Raw genomic sequence first — 16494 nt, 5'->3', positions numbered from 1 at the left:
TTTCTCCAGTATTCCCATCTGGTGTGTATTTCTCCAGTATTCCCATCTGGTGTGTATTTCTCCAGTATTCCCATCTGGTGTGTATTTCTCCAGTATTCCCATCTGGTGTATATCTCTCCTGTATTCCTATCTGTAATAATAATAGCTCCAGGACTGAGATAGACACAAGGCCACCCAAACCACTCTTCCTCCAATGGTCTCCCACATTATACATTTTAGCTCCAAGTCTTCTCATCGATAGACAAAGAAAATCCCCCCCCCATATCATTGTCTTGTTCTTCCGCCCCCCTCATCCTTCTCTTCTCAGCAAAGAACAAACAGTGTGAAAACAACCCCACCAACACCCAGTGTGGTCGTCAAGTCTTAGTGCCTTGGCCTCCGTGTGTCCCTTGGCAGCCCGCAAGGTACTGGGAGAACGTGGGCGAGGTCTGGTTAACAGACTTTCAATGTTCATTTACCCAGGATCCACTTAAAAATGGCTTTGGGGCGTATCAAGGTTGGTTACCTTCAAAATGGGGATAGCCTACATGGGAGTGTGTGGAGGTTCATCCCTGAGGCGTGAGATATCTTGGGGATGGACACATTGCTGTATTACCAGGTAAAAGGCTGGTCCTTTCTAACTCTTTTTTTTTTTTGCCATGGATGATGGGACAGTTTCCCTGGCACAGTGGGCTGGCCAGGACTGAGACAGACGGTCAAGTGTGTGTGTGGGCGCGCGCCCCGCATGTGTATTACGGCATAACAGTGTGATTGTCATACTGCTACCAGTGAAGGGCCAGCTGGCACATTGAACAGCAAGAGGAGAGGGAAGAGGTTAAAACGGTCAGGGACAGGGGAGTGGAGGACAGGAGAAAGTAATGAACCGAAGGTGGAACACTGATTCACAGATGTTAGACTTGTACAGTATTTGACTAACCGATATTAGGGTGCTTGAGCAGACGACAAATCCTGGCCTCTCTTTCCAGCTTCTGGTGATCTATAGGAGAGACAAAACAGAAGACGTCAGTCTGAGGCACACACACACACACACACACACACCTTAACCCCAAGGACTGTGGCATTCTCTCACGTTGTAGTTACGGAGTTAGTGTTATCTTCTCTTGGGTTGTAAGACAAGAAGCCTGATCCTGTTCTTCTCCGGTTTTCACATAACTGTGACCACGCTAACTGTGACCACGCTAACTGTGACCACGCTAAAAAAGTATTCCATGTCGCTTCCGTGTTCCATTCCCAGACGCCAATGTAGCGTAAATGATACACAACGGCAAAAGTACAAGCCGGTTCATGATCTGTAAATCCAGTGGGGTCAGATTACAGTCCAGTTTCCTGATACCAGAGTAATTGCTACAGTACTACAGTAAATCCCGTCACTTTCACCTTACAGCTGAATGAGATGAAGGGTCATCATAACTTCCCAATCCAACATGATTTATTAGGAACTAGATAAATGGTCAGTGAATGGCCTGTTTGAACAGTAGTGTTATGTACTCTCTTGAGCTTTACACACAAACACAAGGGACGGATATCGTTGCTCTGTATTCACCTTTACCCTCGCTCTTTTGTTTACGTGTTTTGATCATTCATCAGGTGTCTTAAGAGTGGAGCTACTAGGCTGATGTCAGTGAACTTGGCACTCCACTGTGAAATCTGGTTCCCCCACTTCAGGGAAGAGTAATGTTAGCATGCACATCTGGTGAGCTCATCTAGACAGAGTATTTACACACGGTTTATATTCATCATGCTGCCAACAGGATATCAGGTCACTGCAACACTTAGGACTGCTCAACGACCACTTTGCAATAATAACACTTCCATGTGTGAATTAAATGGGACGTGAGTTAATTGAGATGTCAACATCAAGTGCTATTCATTTTAACACGATACTGGTTCCTCAACTGGTACCCCAGGGAACATTTTAATTTATTAAAAGGGCAAGTATTTGAAAACCACTTAAACATTTAAATTCATCAAGGTTATTCACTACTGCAATTCCTCCAGGTGCAATTGGGGCCTTTACGGATGGGAAAACTCCAGGACTGGATGGCATACCAGTGGAAGTATACAAACATTTTTTTGATATACTCAAAGGACCATTATTAGCTTGTTTTAACCACTCCTATATAAATGATAGATTATCAGACACGCAACAAGAAGGTGTGATATCATTATTACTGAAACAGGACCCAAGTGGTATATATAAAGATCCAGTCCATTTAAAAAATTGGAGACCTCTTACACTTCAGTGTTGTGATGCAAAAATCCTAGCAAAATGCTTGGCGCATAGAATAAAAAAAGTTTTGTCAGATATTATTCATCCTAATCAGACAGGTTTTTTACATGGACGATACATTGGAGATAATATAAGGCAAGTACTGGAAACAATAGAACACTATGAAATATCGGGGACACCAGGCCTGGTTTTCATAGCTGATTTTGAAAAGGCTTTTGATAAAGTACGACTGGAGTTTATATATAAATGCCTAGAATATTTCAATTTTGGGGAATCTCTTATAAAATGGGTAAAAATTATGTATAGTAACCCTAGGTGTAAAATAGTAAATAATGGCTACATCTCAGAAAGTTTTAAACTATCTAGAGGAGTAAAACAAGGTTGTCCACTATCGGCATATCTATTTATTATTGCCATCGAAATGTTAGCTGTTAAAATTAGATCAAACATTAATATTAAGGGATTAGAAATCCAGGGCCTAAAAACTAAGGTGTCATTGTACGCTGATGATTCATGTTTTCTTTTAAAACCACAACTAGAATCTCTCCACGGCCTCTTGGAGGATCTAGATATATTTGCTATCCTCTCTGGATTAAAACCAAATTATGATAAATGTACCATATTACGTATTGGATCACTAAAAAATACACATTTTACATTGCCATGTAGTTTACCAATTAAATGGTCTGACGGTGATGTGGACATACTCGGTATACAAATCCCAAAAGAAAGAAATGATCTCACTCCAATAAATTTTTATAGAAAGTTAGCAAAAATAGATAAGATCTTGCTACCATGGAAAGGAAAATACCTGTCTATTTGTGGGAAAATCACCCTGATTAACTCTTTAATCATATCACAGTTTACCTATTTGCTTATGGTTTTGCCTACACCTAGTGACCTGCTTTTTAAATTATATGAACAAAAAATATTCAATTTTATTTGGAACGGCAAGCCAGATAAAATTAAAAGGGCCTATTTATATAACGAATATGAATTCGGAGGGCAGAAATAATTAAATATTAAAGCATTAGACCTCTCACTAAAGGCATCAGTCATACAAAAGTTATACTTAAATCCAAACTGGTTCTCTAGTAGATTGGTACGAATGTCTCATCCTATGTTCAAGAAGGGCCTTTTTCCCTTTATTCAGATTACACCTGCTCACTTTCGGTTGCTTGAAAAGGAAATAATCTCCAAAATATCTTTATTTTTTAAGCAAGCCTTAGAAAGTTGGTTGCAATTTCAGTTTAATCCACCTGAAAGGACGGAACAAATAGTACAACAAATCTTGTGGTTAAATTCAAATATAGTAATTGATAAAAAAACTGTATTTATCGAAGAAATGTTTAAAAAAGGTATAATTTTTGTGAATGATATCATAAATAGGACTGGTGGAGTAATGTCACACATGCAGCTAACGCAGACATATGGAAATGTCTGCTCTACCCAAAATTACAACCAATTAATTGCAGCATTACCACAAAAATGGAAGAGGCAGGTGGAAGGGGATAAAAGTAAGGAACTTGTATGTCGGCCTTATATTAAAGAACATAAATGGTTAAAGAAAAGTGTGATAAATAAAAACATATACCAATTTCATTTAAGGACCAAAAAACTTACAGCTGTGCCATATAAATTGCAAAATAGTTGGGAAGAGATTTTCGATGTACCCATTCCATGGCACATGGTGTATGAATTGATACGCAAAACAACGCCGGATTCAAAACTTCGAATTTTTCAATTTAAATTATTGTACAAAATTCTTGCAACTAATAGAATGTTATATATATGGGGGATACAATCTTCCCAGCTCTGTAGATTCTGCTGTGAGGAGGCAGAGTCATTAGACCATTTATTTTGGTATTGTCCGCATGTAGCTCGTTTTTGGTCACAGGTCCAGGAATGGTTGAAGAATTGCAACATTTGCGTAGAACTAACGCTACAGATAGCAATACTGGGGGATTTGAAAAGCCATAGTCAATCAATCAATAATATAATAATTATTTTAGCAAAAAAATTTATTTTTAATTTACAATCCGTGGAAGCTATGAGAATAGGAAGATTCAAATCTTTTGTGAAGCATCACAGCACAGTTGAAAAATATATGGCAAATAAAAATCCGAAATGGATGATGTTGGAAGATAGATGGGAAAGGTTGAGTGGAGCTGAAGGGTGGGACTAATAACAAGATAAACAATGTAGGGCATACGGGATCTGTGAAATGTGTATAGGTGCGGAGCTATTGTGAAATAGCACAGTTACAAGTGGAAATCAAACTGGATGGACAACAGAAATAGAGGAAGGACTAAGAACAAACAAGAGAGAACTATTATAAAGTAGACTGTGTCTGTAAAATGTGTATAAGATGTATAAATTGAAGGTAAAAACAGAAATGTTTATCAGTTTACTCCAATTGGGGGATCGGTGGTAGGGTTTGCGGGGAATAATAATAAAGGTATACTCTTTAAAAAAGTATGTATGTCTATGTAGGTATGTGTATGTATATATGTGTATATGTATGCATACGTGAATGGATATATATATTTACCCAAAAAAATATGGGGGATTGGAAATGATGCAGACAATTACATTGGAAGCAACATTCTTTCCGCAATATTAAGCTGATCCACCCCACAAAAAAAAAAAAAAAAAAAAAAAATTAATAATAAAAAAAAAAAAAAAAAAATCCTCCAGGTGTTGCTTTCATCTTTCACATGGCCAACCGCTGCGACCAGTGAATTATTTGACATGAATAAATTCAGCCGACAGAAACAGGAAATGAACCAAATTTAAAGTGTAACGCGGCGTGTCCTTCACAGCTAAATTAAAAGAGGTTTGACAAAAGTTGAGAAGGTAAATAGCCACACGGTAGCCCTGAAACCAAGAGGAGAGCTCATTTTGAACCCCAATTTGAAGAATTAATGACGGACTTGTTGCCGGCTAGTATGCTGGATTATTAACGTTTGATAAACAACTTTGGCATAACGACAAAAGGTTACCTGAGCGACGCTGTGTGAGTGAGTCAGAGGTAGACTGCAGAGTGTTAGGGACAAAGGGTTAGGAGAGCGCAGGGGGTTCTGAATAAAAAAAAAGTCAGGGTACGGTGCCTGAATGTTTATGTTACATGTAGGCAGGGTTGGGGTCAATTCAATTTACATTCCAGTCAATACAGAAAGTAAACCAAATTACAATTCAAAACTGTCTTCATTGAAAAGCATTGAAATGTCAGTGTACTTCCTGAATTGACTGGAATTAACTCTAACCCTGTAGGTAGGCCATTGTCAACATGTGTAGAGATGAAGATCCCCTTTCTTGCTGTGACATTTGAAAATGTAAAGTAAAAGTGAATAAAGAAAGTGGTTCATGTTCAGGTTAGATACATGTGTTGTGTTAGGTGTATCCATGTGGAATTCCAAAGGCATCGCCATAGGCAATTCTATAGGGGGTGCACTGCCATCTTTCACCTGCAGAGTGCGCTCTATGGTTCAGAACAGGTGGACAGGCAGGTATTGGGAGCGTGTGTGACTGGGTCAATGACCAAATCCTCATCAACTCTCTAGGTTAATGCCAGATCAATGCTACAGATATGTCAGTGAACCTGTGAATGTGAATGTGTGTGTGTGTGTGTGTGTGCGCGCCTAGGTCTCATCTGAGCCATATTGGACAATGCCTGATCCATTGTGAGATTTTTCTGGAGACCACATGCTATTTTTAGGACCTATGATGCATTTGTGCAGCTCTAATCCACTGTCAGACGTAAACTTCACAGGGCCTGGAAGCTTTCCCATCCAATCGGACTCAAACACCATAATCCTACACACACCAATCGGATGTCTTTTCATAGCAGCCACATTTCCATTTCCCAAATCAGGTTTGCTTTTACAGGCCTGTAATCTGTGCTCCTCCAATCAGATGTGCTTTTCTACGGTTGTAATCCCTGCTACTTGAGCCAGATGTGATGCGGTAGCCTCGCTAATGAGCTCTCCAATCACGTCTTGTTTTACAAACGTCTAATCCCAAATCGCACCAATCAGATGTGCTTTTACAGGGCGGTAATCCCGATCGCCGGGCGGACTTTGACGTGCTCCCATTCTCTCGCGTCGCCACCTTTCTCATCCCAAGGCGGCATGCTCCCAATCTGTGACGTAACAGGATTTATAGCTGCTCACTCATCACCTCCAGTAGTTCAACCTCAACCCTCCTCAGTCTTCTTCTTCATCATCATCATCATCATCATCATCATCATCATATTCTGACCCCATTTTGTTCCTTACACCTTTAGTGAGTAGCTCTAGTGAGGATAATGAACTCACCGTGTTATTACCCCATTCTGTTCCATACACCTTTAGTGAGTAGCTCTAGTGGGGATAATGAACTCCCCGTGTTATTATGGTATTTCATTTCCGACATGGGGATTTCAATTGACCTACACAGAGAGACCATGTAAACGTCAATGTTTTTTTTCCCACAAACACTCGACAAAAACATGATTTGCAAGATCGAACTTGAAACCCCTATGTAGTTCCTCAATCCGACTACCATAAATGATGATGTCAATCAGATGATGCATTTGGTCTGCAGCGTCATAAACGTGACACGCAAAGAGCCGGACTCGTCATCCTTCTCTCATTAACAGCTTCAGGTGGAGTGATTTTAAAATGAGCAACACAACTAAAACAGTGTGGTGTGATTCGCCCCAGAGCTGACCTATTTAAACGTTAGTCAGCCCCAGATGAGCAGAGAGAGAGAATGCTGTCAGGCCTGAGAAACAGGGGCAGCAGCTATTTTCACTGCAATCAACCCCGTCCTCAGTCACTGACATGATGAAAATCTAGCACATCTGGTACCGCTGCTGCCCTCAGGTCCAGTCGATTCTCAGTCCCCAACGCCTTGAAGAGGCCAATTTATCAGTGTCTTGACCTGTTAGGATCATTAATAATGATGATCCTCTTAAGGATCGGACCATTTTTAAAATTATCACATAAAATGACATGCCCAAATCTAACTGCCTGTAGCTCAGGACCTGAAGCAAGGATATGCAAACAATTTGGAGTATGTGGAAATGTAAAATTAATGTAGGAAAATATAACACATTAGATCTGGTAAAAGATAATACAAAAGACAAAAAACATGCGTTTTTTTGTACCATCATCTTTGAAATGCAAGAGAAAGGCCATAATGTATTATTCCAGCCCAGGTGCAGTTCAGTTTTTGGCCACTAGACTGCAGCGGTGTATACATGCAAAGTTTTAGACTGATCCAATGAATCATTGCATATGTTGTATCAAGACTGCAAACATGTGCCTAATTGGCCTATTAATAACTTTAAGTTCATAACTGTGCACTCTCCTCAAACAATAGTATGGTATTCTTTCACTGTAATAGCTACTGTAAATTGGACAGTGCAGTTAGATTAACAAGAATATAAAGCTTTCTGCCAATATCAGATATGTCTATGTCCTGGGAAATGTTCTTGTTACTTACAACCTCATGCTAATCGCGTTAGCTCAACCGTCCCGTGGGGGACCCACCGATCCTGTAGAGGTTTTAAAGCGCATTTCCCTCATGCCATTCCTTCCCTGCCTGTTGCTGCAGAGCTAGGCTGAAGGTGGGGTGTTGTGATGGCTGAAGCAAGCCCAATGGTGATGAGCTGGGTACAGCATCCTCTTAAAGTTTCAGGAGAAATTAAAATGGGACCAGGATTCCCCCACCCCACTTCCTCTCCTTCTTCTGGGCGACTTCACACCAGACTGTCGGCCTTGGCAGCACAGTCAGACTGATTTAAATAGGGAGCCAATTATTTTCTGGAGACAGGCAGCGAGAAGAATAAAATAAATAAAAGGACTAAAAAGAAAAACAGCTCAACATTAAAAGCGAGAGAGGACGTTTGTGCAAGTCACCCTGAAATTATCAGAGGACCCTGGGTAGTCCCTCATTAGAAGACAGCTTCAAAAGCAGACTGGTCCATTAAAATAAAATGGGCCATCATTTATCGCAAGAAGATATTGTCTTTACAGCACTTTGTAAGAGAAACCGATAGCCTGAATCAATTGCCATTGAAACTAGGCCACATCATGCACCACAGTCAGTCTTATAAACCCGATAACGCGGCAGGTAAGTATGCAAGTGAAGAGTGGCACACACACACGTGTGTTGTCGGCTATACAGCCGATTACACACAAATGTTCCTCTTAAATGACATGCTGACCGCACCGCTCGCAAAACAAATTTAAACATGTTATTCAAGTATTGCGCGCACCAACCAACGAGTGTCTGCGTTGCCAAGCGCTAAAATAGAAGTCAGTTCTATTTGTGACGCTGAACGCAGCATTGGTTTATAGAAGCAGATACCCACGGGCCATCTCCTCATTGGTTTTACCCACCTGGGTGATTGAAAGATGAACTGAGTTCACGTGGTAACTATTAAAGTTAGATGCCAATCGCCATATAAAGTCCAAAGAAAAAGCCTGGAAGGAGGAGATGACTAGAGACGATTCAGTTGACTGTTTTATGTGTGGATTAATTGTCGGAGTAGAGGACATTTGTGCATTTCAGGTAAAATAACAACAATATTTATATCCCGGGACAAATTAGCTAGCAACTGAAAGCTAGCTAGCTAAATTGCCATAAAATGTTTAATGCTTTTCGACCTGTGCCCAAATTAATATAATTGGTTCAGAGTTTGTTTTGATATTTTAACCTGCGTGTCTTGACAGCTTTTGGTGTGGGGCGACAAAATCAATTTGCGCACCATTGAGCGCGGCCGGTTTGGGTAAGATGTTAAATTAACTAGGCAACTTTTTTTTACAATTTGTAAATCCGAAAAAAAAGTCTGCCAAGCCCTGTCCGGCTAGATTGAACGATATGCATCTTCTACAGCTATATTGAAGGGACAGGCACTTGTCAGTCAAAGTGTGCGGTGACAGTGAAACACTACTGGTTTGACAGTCTGTCTGTCCGCCTCCTGGGTGTGTGTGTGTGTGTGTGTGTGTGTGTGTGTGTGTGTGTGTGTGTGTTGTGTACTCTGTGGTTGCAGTCAAATGTCTTTACGCGGAGGGACAGAGCATGATGCTCCTTCGTCTATGCGAGTCAATTTGCACGTCCCATTCAATGTGGTAATGATGAGTCTAAATCCACTTAGCCTATTGTTTTCTGGAACATTCATTTATCTTCTTTAACGTGCAGGGTACAACATTAATGATAGCCCGCCAGGGCCAGTAAAAACGTGTGTGTTAGCTGATAATGCCCCGAAAACGAAGCTCACGCTTCAATGGGGTAGAAGTCTGTGAGTTGTTGTGGTTCTGTATGGCCGGCTAGCAACAATTACAGAAACACTTCATAGTGGCTTCTTTCAGCACATTCATTTATTTTATTTTGCGTGTTTCATTGTGTAGCGACCCGCACAGACAGCTGTGTGTTATGTGTTAGGCTAGTAGGTGGTTGTGTTGTACTGACCAGTACCCAGTGTTCGCGGGGTCCGACATGTCAATCAACCTGCTATCTGCCAATCACGGGAATGCCTGGAATGTTCTGATGCCGGGCATCCTGGCGGTTGGCGGAGTGGCGTGGAGGGGGGTTGGGCAGGGGGATGGAACATTGGAAGTTAAGACCAGGTTCAGCCATTGTTCTCTCTCTTACGTCTGGGTTTCACAAGAGAAGGTCACGATTGGCTTGTGGGTTATCTTCCATTTATTTGGCGTGGGCTACGGCCAAACAGTAGCCTGTGTAAAGTTGGTTTAATAAACCGTCAATTCGCAAACTCAATTCTCTGTCTGGACAATTGTTCATTTATGATCTAGTCAGGTCATTACATTGGTGTCAGAAGTAAAAACGTTGGTAAAAGTTAGCAGCTAGCTAGCTGACTTATGTGGCTAGCTACCGTAGGGGGATTGAAAATGCTTCGAGGGAATCCGAAAGTGAAGGTGGAGGTAGGGGCCGATTATGGCCAAGGAGGTGCGTGTGCATGGACGTTGGAGGTTCTGGCTGAGGAGATCGCCAGGGCGTCGGAGCCCAGAGGCCGCTTGAGGGAGGACGTTAGAGTGATGGCCGCTGAAGCGGGCATGAGTGCTTCGTCAACTGTGTTTCGCGCGGATTCTGGTGGGCGGACCGAAGGGGTGACGTCGACTCGGCGGGACGAGGAATCTGGGGCTCAGGTTGTAAACAAACATGGCGGCGCCCAGTTCCCGGCTGCGTCCGTATCGGTTAAGACTCCGAAGTATTCCGGTAAGGCGGATTGGGAAGCTTTTCATGCTCAGTTTGAACTGTTAGCTAATTTTAGGGGGTGGTCGGATGAAGAAAGGGCAGTGCAGTTGGCTTTATGCCTCACGGATGAAGCTCTGGCCTGTTTGATATTGATTAGCCCCGAGGACAGACATGATTATGGTGCTTTAGTGGGAGCACTGAGGAGGCGCTATGGACAGTGTGTACAGCCCGGGCTACTGCGTTCCGAACTGAGTAATAGACGCAGGCAGCCTGGAGAGCCTCTACGGGTGCTAGCTAATGACATTGAGAGCCTCTCTCGGCGGGCATATGCTCACATGCCCCCCTCCGTGCAGAGCGAGCTAGCACGGGACCAGTTCATACAGGCGCTCTCTCCTACGGATCTGCGCATACAGACCCAGCTGGCTCATCCTGAGTCATTGCAGATAGCCTTGGAGATGGCTTTGGAGAGGGAGCTGGTGTGGGCTGGGGCTTTGGTGGGGGTGCAGGGAGACAGACCCTCTGTGCGAGCTGGGGGGCAGAGCAGGCCGGAGCCGGAAAAGCCTGCATGGGTGGCTGAAATGACAGAACTCATTCGTGCTGTGTCGCTACAGGCGGCACGAAACACACGCCCTGGTCCCAGGGTCTGCTGGGGTTGTGGCCAGCCAGGCCATCTGCGCCGAGATTGCCCCATGTCCCCCAGAGCTCAGGGAAACGGCTCGGGGTCCGCATAGACCGGGTAGTGCGGACCCCTGGCTTTCTATCCCAACCACCATCTTCTTCAGGAGGAGCCCACCGGCACAGACGGGGAAGCAAGGCTCCACTTCCCCCAGAAGCAGACGAGGGCAAGCGGATGGAGCCTGTTGTTGTGGTGGGCCGGACCTGTGTTGGGGACTTTTGTCATGTCCCTGTCACTGTGGAGGGGGTTCCCTGCTCCGCCCTGGTGGACACTGGGTCCACAGTAACCCTGGTGAGGCCAGATATTGTGCCAGGTTGGACTCAGTGTGAGCCTACAACTGTGCAGCTCCGCACAGTCACAGGTGAGCTGGCACCCATGAAAGGGAAGGGAATAATGACTCTGACAGTAGGGGGCAGGACTGTGCGTCATCCTGTGTGGGTGGCGGCTGTGCAGGACCCTTGTATACTGGGGTTGGACTTTCTTAGGAGCACAGGCTGCCAGTTAGACCTAAATAGGGGCACACTGAGCTTCCAGGGAGGGCCGGAAGTCACCATGCCCCCCCCCCTAATGTCACATTCACTCAACCCAACAAACCCTTTACTCCAACAGTTAAAGCAGCAGAGACTCATGGCTGCCCCCCCTCCCCCACAGCTGTGTGTGACTTTTCCCCAGCCCCCCTGTCACCTACGGCGGTGTGTTACATTCCCCCAGCTACCTCCATGACACAGCCCTCTGTGAGCCCGGGCCGCGCCCCCCCAGCCCAGCTACCCCAGATGGGAGAGGAGAGGACACTGTCTGCAGTGAGGGAGATATGGGGGAGGAACTGTGTTGGTCTTGACCCCGAGCAGCAGGAACGGTTGTGGCAGTTGCTGTTTGAATTCAGAGACAGCTTTGCGCTGAGTGAGGAAGAGGTGGGTCAGACTCATCTGGTGCAGCATGAGATCGACACAGGTGATGCTCGACCCATCAAGATGCGTCCCCGCCGTATACCGCTGGCACGCCAGGAGGCGGCAGACAAGGCTGTGTTGGAGATGCAGCGGGCAGACTTCCTTGAGCCCTCAGACAGCCCCTGGGCAGCGCCAGTCGTCATGGTTCCGAAGAAGGGGGGCAAGCTGAGGTTCTGTGCGGACTACAGGCGGCTGAATGAGGTAACCAGGAAGGACTCATACCCCATACCACGTATCGATGAGTCGCTGGACCTGGTTAGGGGGTCCTCCTGGTTCTCCTCACTAGACCTCCGCAGTGGCTACTGGCAGGTGCCCCTCTCCCCAGAGGCCAGAGCCAAAACTGCGTTCTCCACTAACCGAGGACACTGGCAGTTCAAGGTCCTGTGCTTTGGCCTGTGCAACGCTCCAGCTACTTTTGAGCGTTTGATGGACAGGGTGCTGGATGGCATCCCCCGACAGCAGTGTCTGGTATACCTCGATGACATCCTGGCCCATGGCAGCTCCTTCCAGTCAGCCCTGGGGGTGCTACGGCGTGTGCTGGAGAGGGTGGCTGCCGCAGGTCTGAAGCTCCACCCCGAGAAGTGCCACTTCATGAGGAGAGAGGTGTCCTTCTTGGGCCACCGAGTGGGGAAGGAGGGGATCAGCACCATGGAGGACAAGGTAGGGGCTGTCAGAGACTGGCCCACCCCCACCGACCAGCGTCAGCTGAAGAGCTTCCTGGGCCTGGCCTCGTACTACAGGAGGTTTGTACGGGGCTTCTCAAGCGTTGCTGCTCCACTGAACCGCCTGCTGCCGAAGGCTTTCACTTGGACAGTGGAGTGCGAGGAGGCGTTCAACACCCTCAAACGTGCACTGATCGAGGCCCCCGTGCTCGCCCCCCCTGACCTCACCTTGCCCTTTATCCTGGACACAGACGCGAGCAATGTGGGCATGGGTGGGGTGCTGGCCCAGGTGGGGCCAGAGGGGGAGAGAGTGGTGGCGTACTTCAGCAAAACATTTGACAAACATGAGCGCCGCTACTGTGTCACCCGGCGGGAGCTCTTGGCTGTTGTGGCTTCCGTCAAACACTTCAAGTACTACCTGGGTGGCCTGCCCTTTACTGTAAGGACTGACCACTCTGCTCTCCAGTGGCTCATGTCTTTCAGAGAGCCAGAGGGGCAGGTGGCTCGCTGGTTGGAGGAGCTTCAGCCGTATGACTTTACAGGGCAGGGGCACGCCACTCCAACGCCGACGCCATGTCCCGTCGGCCCTGTACTGCAGACGGCTGCCGCCACTGTGAACGGAGAGAGGGACGGGAGAGAGAACTGTGTGCAGAGGAGGGGGTCTGTGCCACAGTGTGTCGGACGAGCGGGCCTGTCTGCTGTGAGCTGCAGACTGTCGACGTGGCTGAATGGGGGCAGCAGCAGGGACGGGACACAGACCTACAGCCAGTGCTACAGTGGGTGGAGGCGCAGGTGAGGCCACCATGGGAAGAGGTGACAGCGCTCTCACTCGCGACCAAAGGGTTGAGGTCAAAGTTTGAGCGACTGCGGCTGGCTGATGGCGTGCTACAGCGGGCATGGAAAGAGTCAGCTACGGGAGAGGAGAGGTGGCAGGTGGTGGTCCCAAAAGCATTGCGGGAGACTGTGCTCCAGAGTACTCATGGGGGGGTGGGGACTGGACACTTTGGGGTCACAAAAACACTGCGCCGCCTCCGTCAGGGCTTCTACTGGGGGCAGCACAAGAGGGATGTGGAGGACTTTTGTCGCCGCTGTGACAACTGCACAGCGAGAAAGGGGCCCCCAGGCCGCTCTCATGCTCAGCTCCAACAGTTCCCAGTGGGGGCTCCCATGGAGAGGGTGGGAGTGGATGTAGTTGGGCCGTTCCCCACCACAGACAGTGGAAACCGCTGGGTGCTCACGGCCATGGACTATTTCACAAAATGGCCCGAGGCCTATGCTCTGCCTGACCAGGAGGCAGAGACCATCGTCGACGCCCTGACAGCGGGGATGTTCAGCAGGTTTGGAGCTGCAGAGTCCATCCACAGCGACCAGGGCAGAAACTTTGAGTCCCGTGTGTTCGCCACCATGTGTGAGAGGCTGGGTATGCACAAGACCCGCACTACTCCTCTCCATCCTCAAAGTGATGGCCTTGTGGAGCGCTTCAACAAAACGCTTGGACAGCAGCTGGCCATCGTCTCTTCCAAACACCAGCGTGACTGGGACAAACACCTGCCTATGGTCCTCATGGCATGCCGCTCCGCTGTCCAAGACTCCACCTCCTGCACACCTGCCCTCCTCATGCTGGGGAGAGAGATCCGCACCCCTGCGGAGATGGCGTTTGGTCGGCCCCTGGATAGCCCTCATGTTCCCCCAGGGCCGGAGTATGCCCGGAGACTCCAGGACCGCCTGGAGACAGCCCACACCTTCGCCAGAGAGCAGCTGGTGAATGCAGGTGTTAGGCAGAAGAGGAACTATGACGTGCACACCCGGGGAAGGCACTTTGTGGCTGGGGAGTTGGTCTGGGTCTACAGCCCCCTAAGGAAAAAAGGCAGATGCCCCAAGTTGGACAGTCACTGGGTGGGACCCTGCAGAGTCCTGGAGAGGGTAGGAGAGGTTGTGTACCGGGTGCAGCTTCCTCCCAGGGGGAGAAAGGTGGCACTGCACCGGGACAGGTTAGCCCCATACAGAGGGGCCTCTTCTCCCCAAACCCCAGGAACCCCCACAATTCCCCTCTCTGGCAATGACATTCTCCAGGCACCCACCCCCAGGTGCCGCAGACAAGGCTCCAGCCAGCCCACTCCCCCTGTCTCCCCCCCTGTGTCACCGCGTGGTTCCCCGGAGCCACGGACTGTATTACCCGTTCCCGCTTCCTTGTCCCCCATATCCCTGCCTTCATCCCCTGGTTCCCAGAGGGGCACTCTGCGACCATCACGGCCACGCAGGCAAAGGAGACCTCCGGGTCGCTTCAGAGACTTTGTTTGTTCCCTCGGGGACGAGGGACTTTGTGGTGGGGGGGCTGTGTAGCGACCCGCACAGACAGCTGTGTGTTATGTGTTAGGCTAGTAGGTGGTTGTGTTGTACTGACCAGTACCCAGTGTTCGCGGGGTCCGACATGTCAATCAACCTGCTATCTGCCAATCACGGGAATGCCTGGAATGTTCTAATGCCGGGCATCCTGGCGGTTGGCGGAGTGGCGTGGAGGGGGGTTGGGCAGGGGGATGGAGCATTGGAAGTTAAGACCAGGTTTAGCCTTTGTTCTCTCTCTTACGTCTGGGTTTCACAAGAGAAGGTCACGATTGGCTTGTGGGTTATCTTCCATTTATTTGGCGTGGGCTACGGCCAAACAGTAGCCTGTGTAAAGTTGGTTTAATAAACCGTCAATTCGCAAACTCAATTCTCTGTCTGGACAATTGTTCATTTATGATCTAGTCAGGTCATTACAATATGCAGCCACGCTGTGCTGGCACACAGGCTTACTGTGCTTTGATTGACGAGCAGCAAGCTTCACTAGTTTATAAAAGATGTTGAACTGACAGAATAAAGTCGATCTCATATAGTCTTCCCATTCATAACGTAGTTATTTATATACGTCCATGGCATCGCATCAGGACAACTAAAGATCTAATTTGTATTGTCGATATGAAATCCATCAGGACTTGCCAGACAGTGACGTTTATGTGAGTGATTCTTCAGTAACCTACCGAATCGCATCGGTAAGATATCCGTCCTAATTTGCATTCTGGTAGGCTTTTTAGCGATCACCTGCAGATAAATTATTAAAACAGTAGATGAAAATAGCGAATCCTCCTCACTGCAGGAACAATATGTAGGCTAGTGGAGAGAGAGACTCACTCTGGTCCAAAATATGATAAAAGAAAACAGATTGAATTGTTTTAAAAAGCTAATGATACTTGTATGTTATGTTCAAAGACATTGATCTAGGTCTACTGATTTAATCAACATGTTGACAATGGACTAGTCAACTGCTGTTTTCTGTGTAGCGAAGGCCATGATTAACACCCGTTTCATTCTTCAGTCATTCCTGTATTGCAGATAGCCGACAAAATGCCTCTTAAATAGGAAGCTTGAAGCCTGTGGAAGTCAGCAGACTCTTACAAGATTATTTAAGAAGAAATCTGTGGGACAGTTGTTAATCAAGCATTTTTTTAAATAAATGTTATTATGCAATTCACAAAGAGAGTAGCAAACACCTGTTGACATTCTTTAATTTAACTGATGCCGTTCTCGCTCTTCTCTTAACACCATGGTCACAAATTAATGGAGCATCTCTTCTGTTTACTTAAGAGACCAATTTTTCCATTTGAAATAGTGCCATTACACATTTTATTTTATTTTAAATGTAACCTTTAATACATTTAAGATAATTTTGGCACTTTCTGATTTAATAAAATACATAATTGTGGCAAATTCATATCTTGCAGTAAAATACTTTAC

At 46.6% G+C, this 16494-nt stretch overlaps 1 protein-coding gene across 6 annotated transcripts in view; it reads right to left on the bottom strand.

The window, feature by feature from the left end:
• LOC120049576 (calcium/calmodulin-dependent protein kinase type II delta chain-like) overlaps window positions 1–16494 on the bottom strand; it is a 107692-nt gene that overhangs the window by 44149 nt on the left and 47049 nt on the right. For all 6 annotated transcript variants that reach the window (XM_038995861.1, XM_038995860.1, XM_038995856.1 and 3 more), the window contains exon 3: window positions 917–976. In XM_038995861.1, the coding sequence (XP_038851789.1) occupies window positions 917–976 (60 nt within the window). The remainder of the gene's footprint in view (window positions 1–916; window positions 977–16494) is intronic.

This window comes from Salvelinus namaycush, chromosome 6 (assembly GCF_016432855.1).
Source record: "Salvelinus namaycush isolate Seneca chromosome 6, SaNama_1.0, whole genome shotgun sequence".
NCBI lineage: Eukaryota > Metazoa > Chordata > Actinopteri > Salmoniformes > Salmonidae > Salvelinus > Salvelinus namaycush.
Note: the sequence above shows the minus strand (reverse complement) of the source record. Positions and strands in the feature narration are given on the sequence as shown.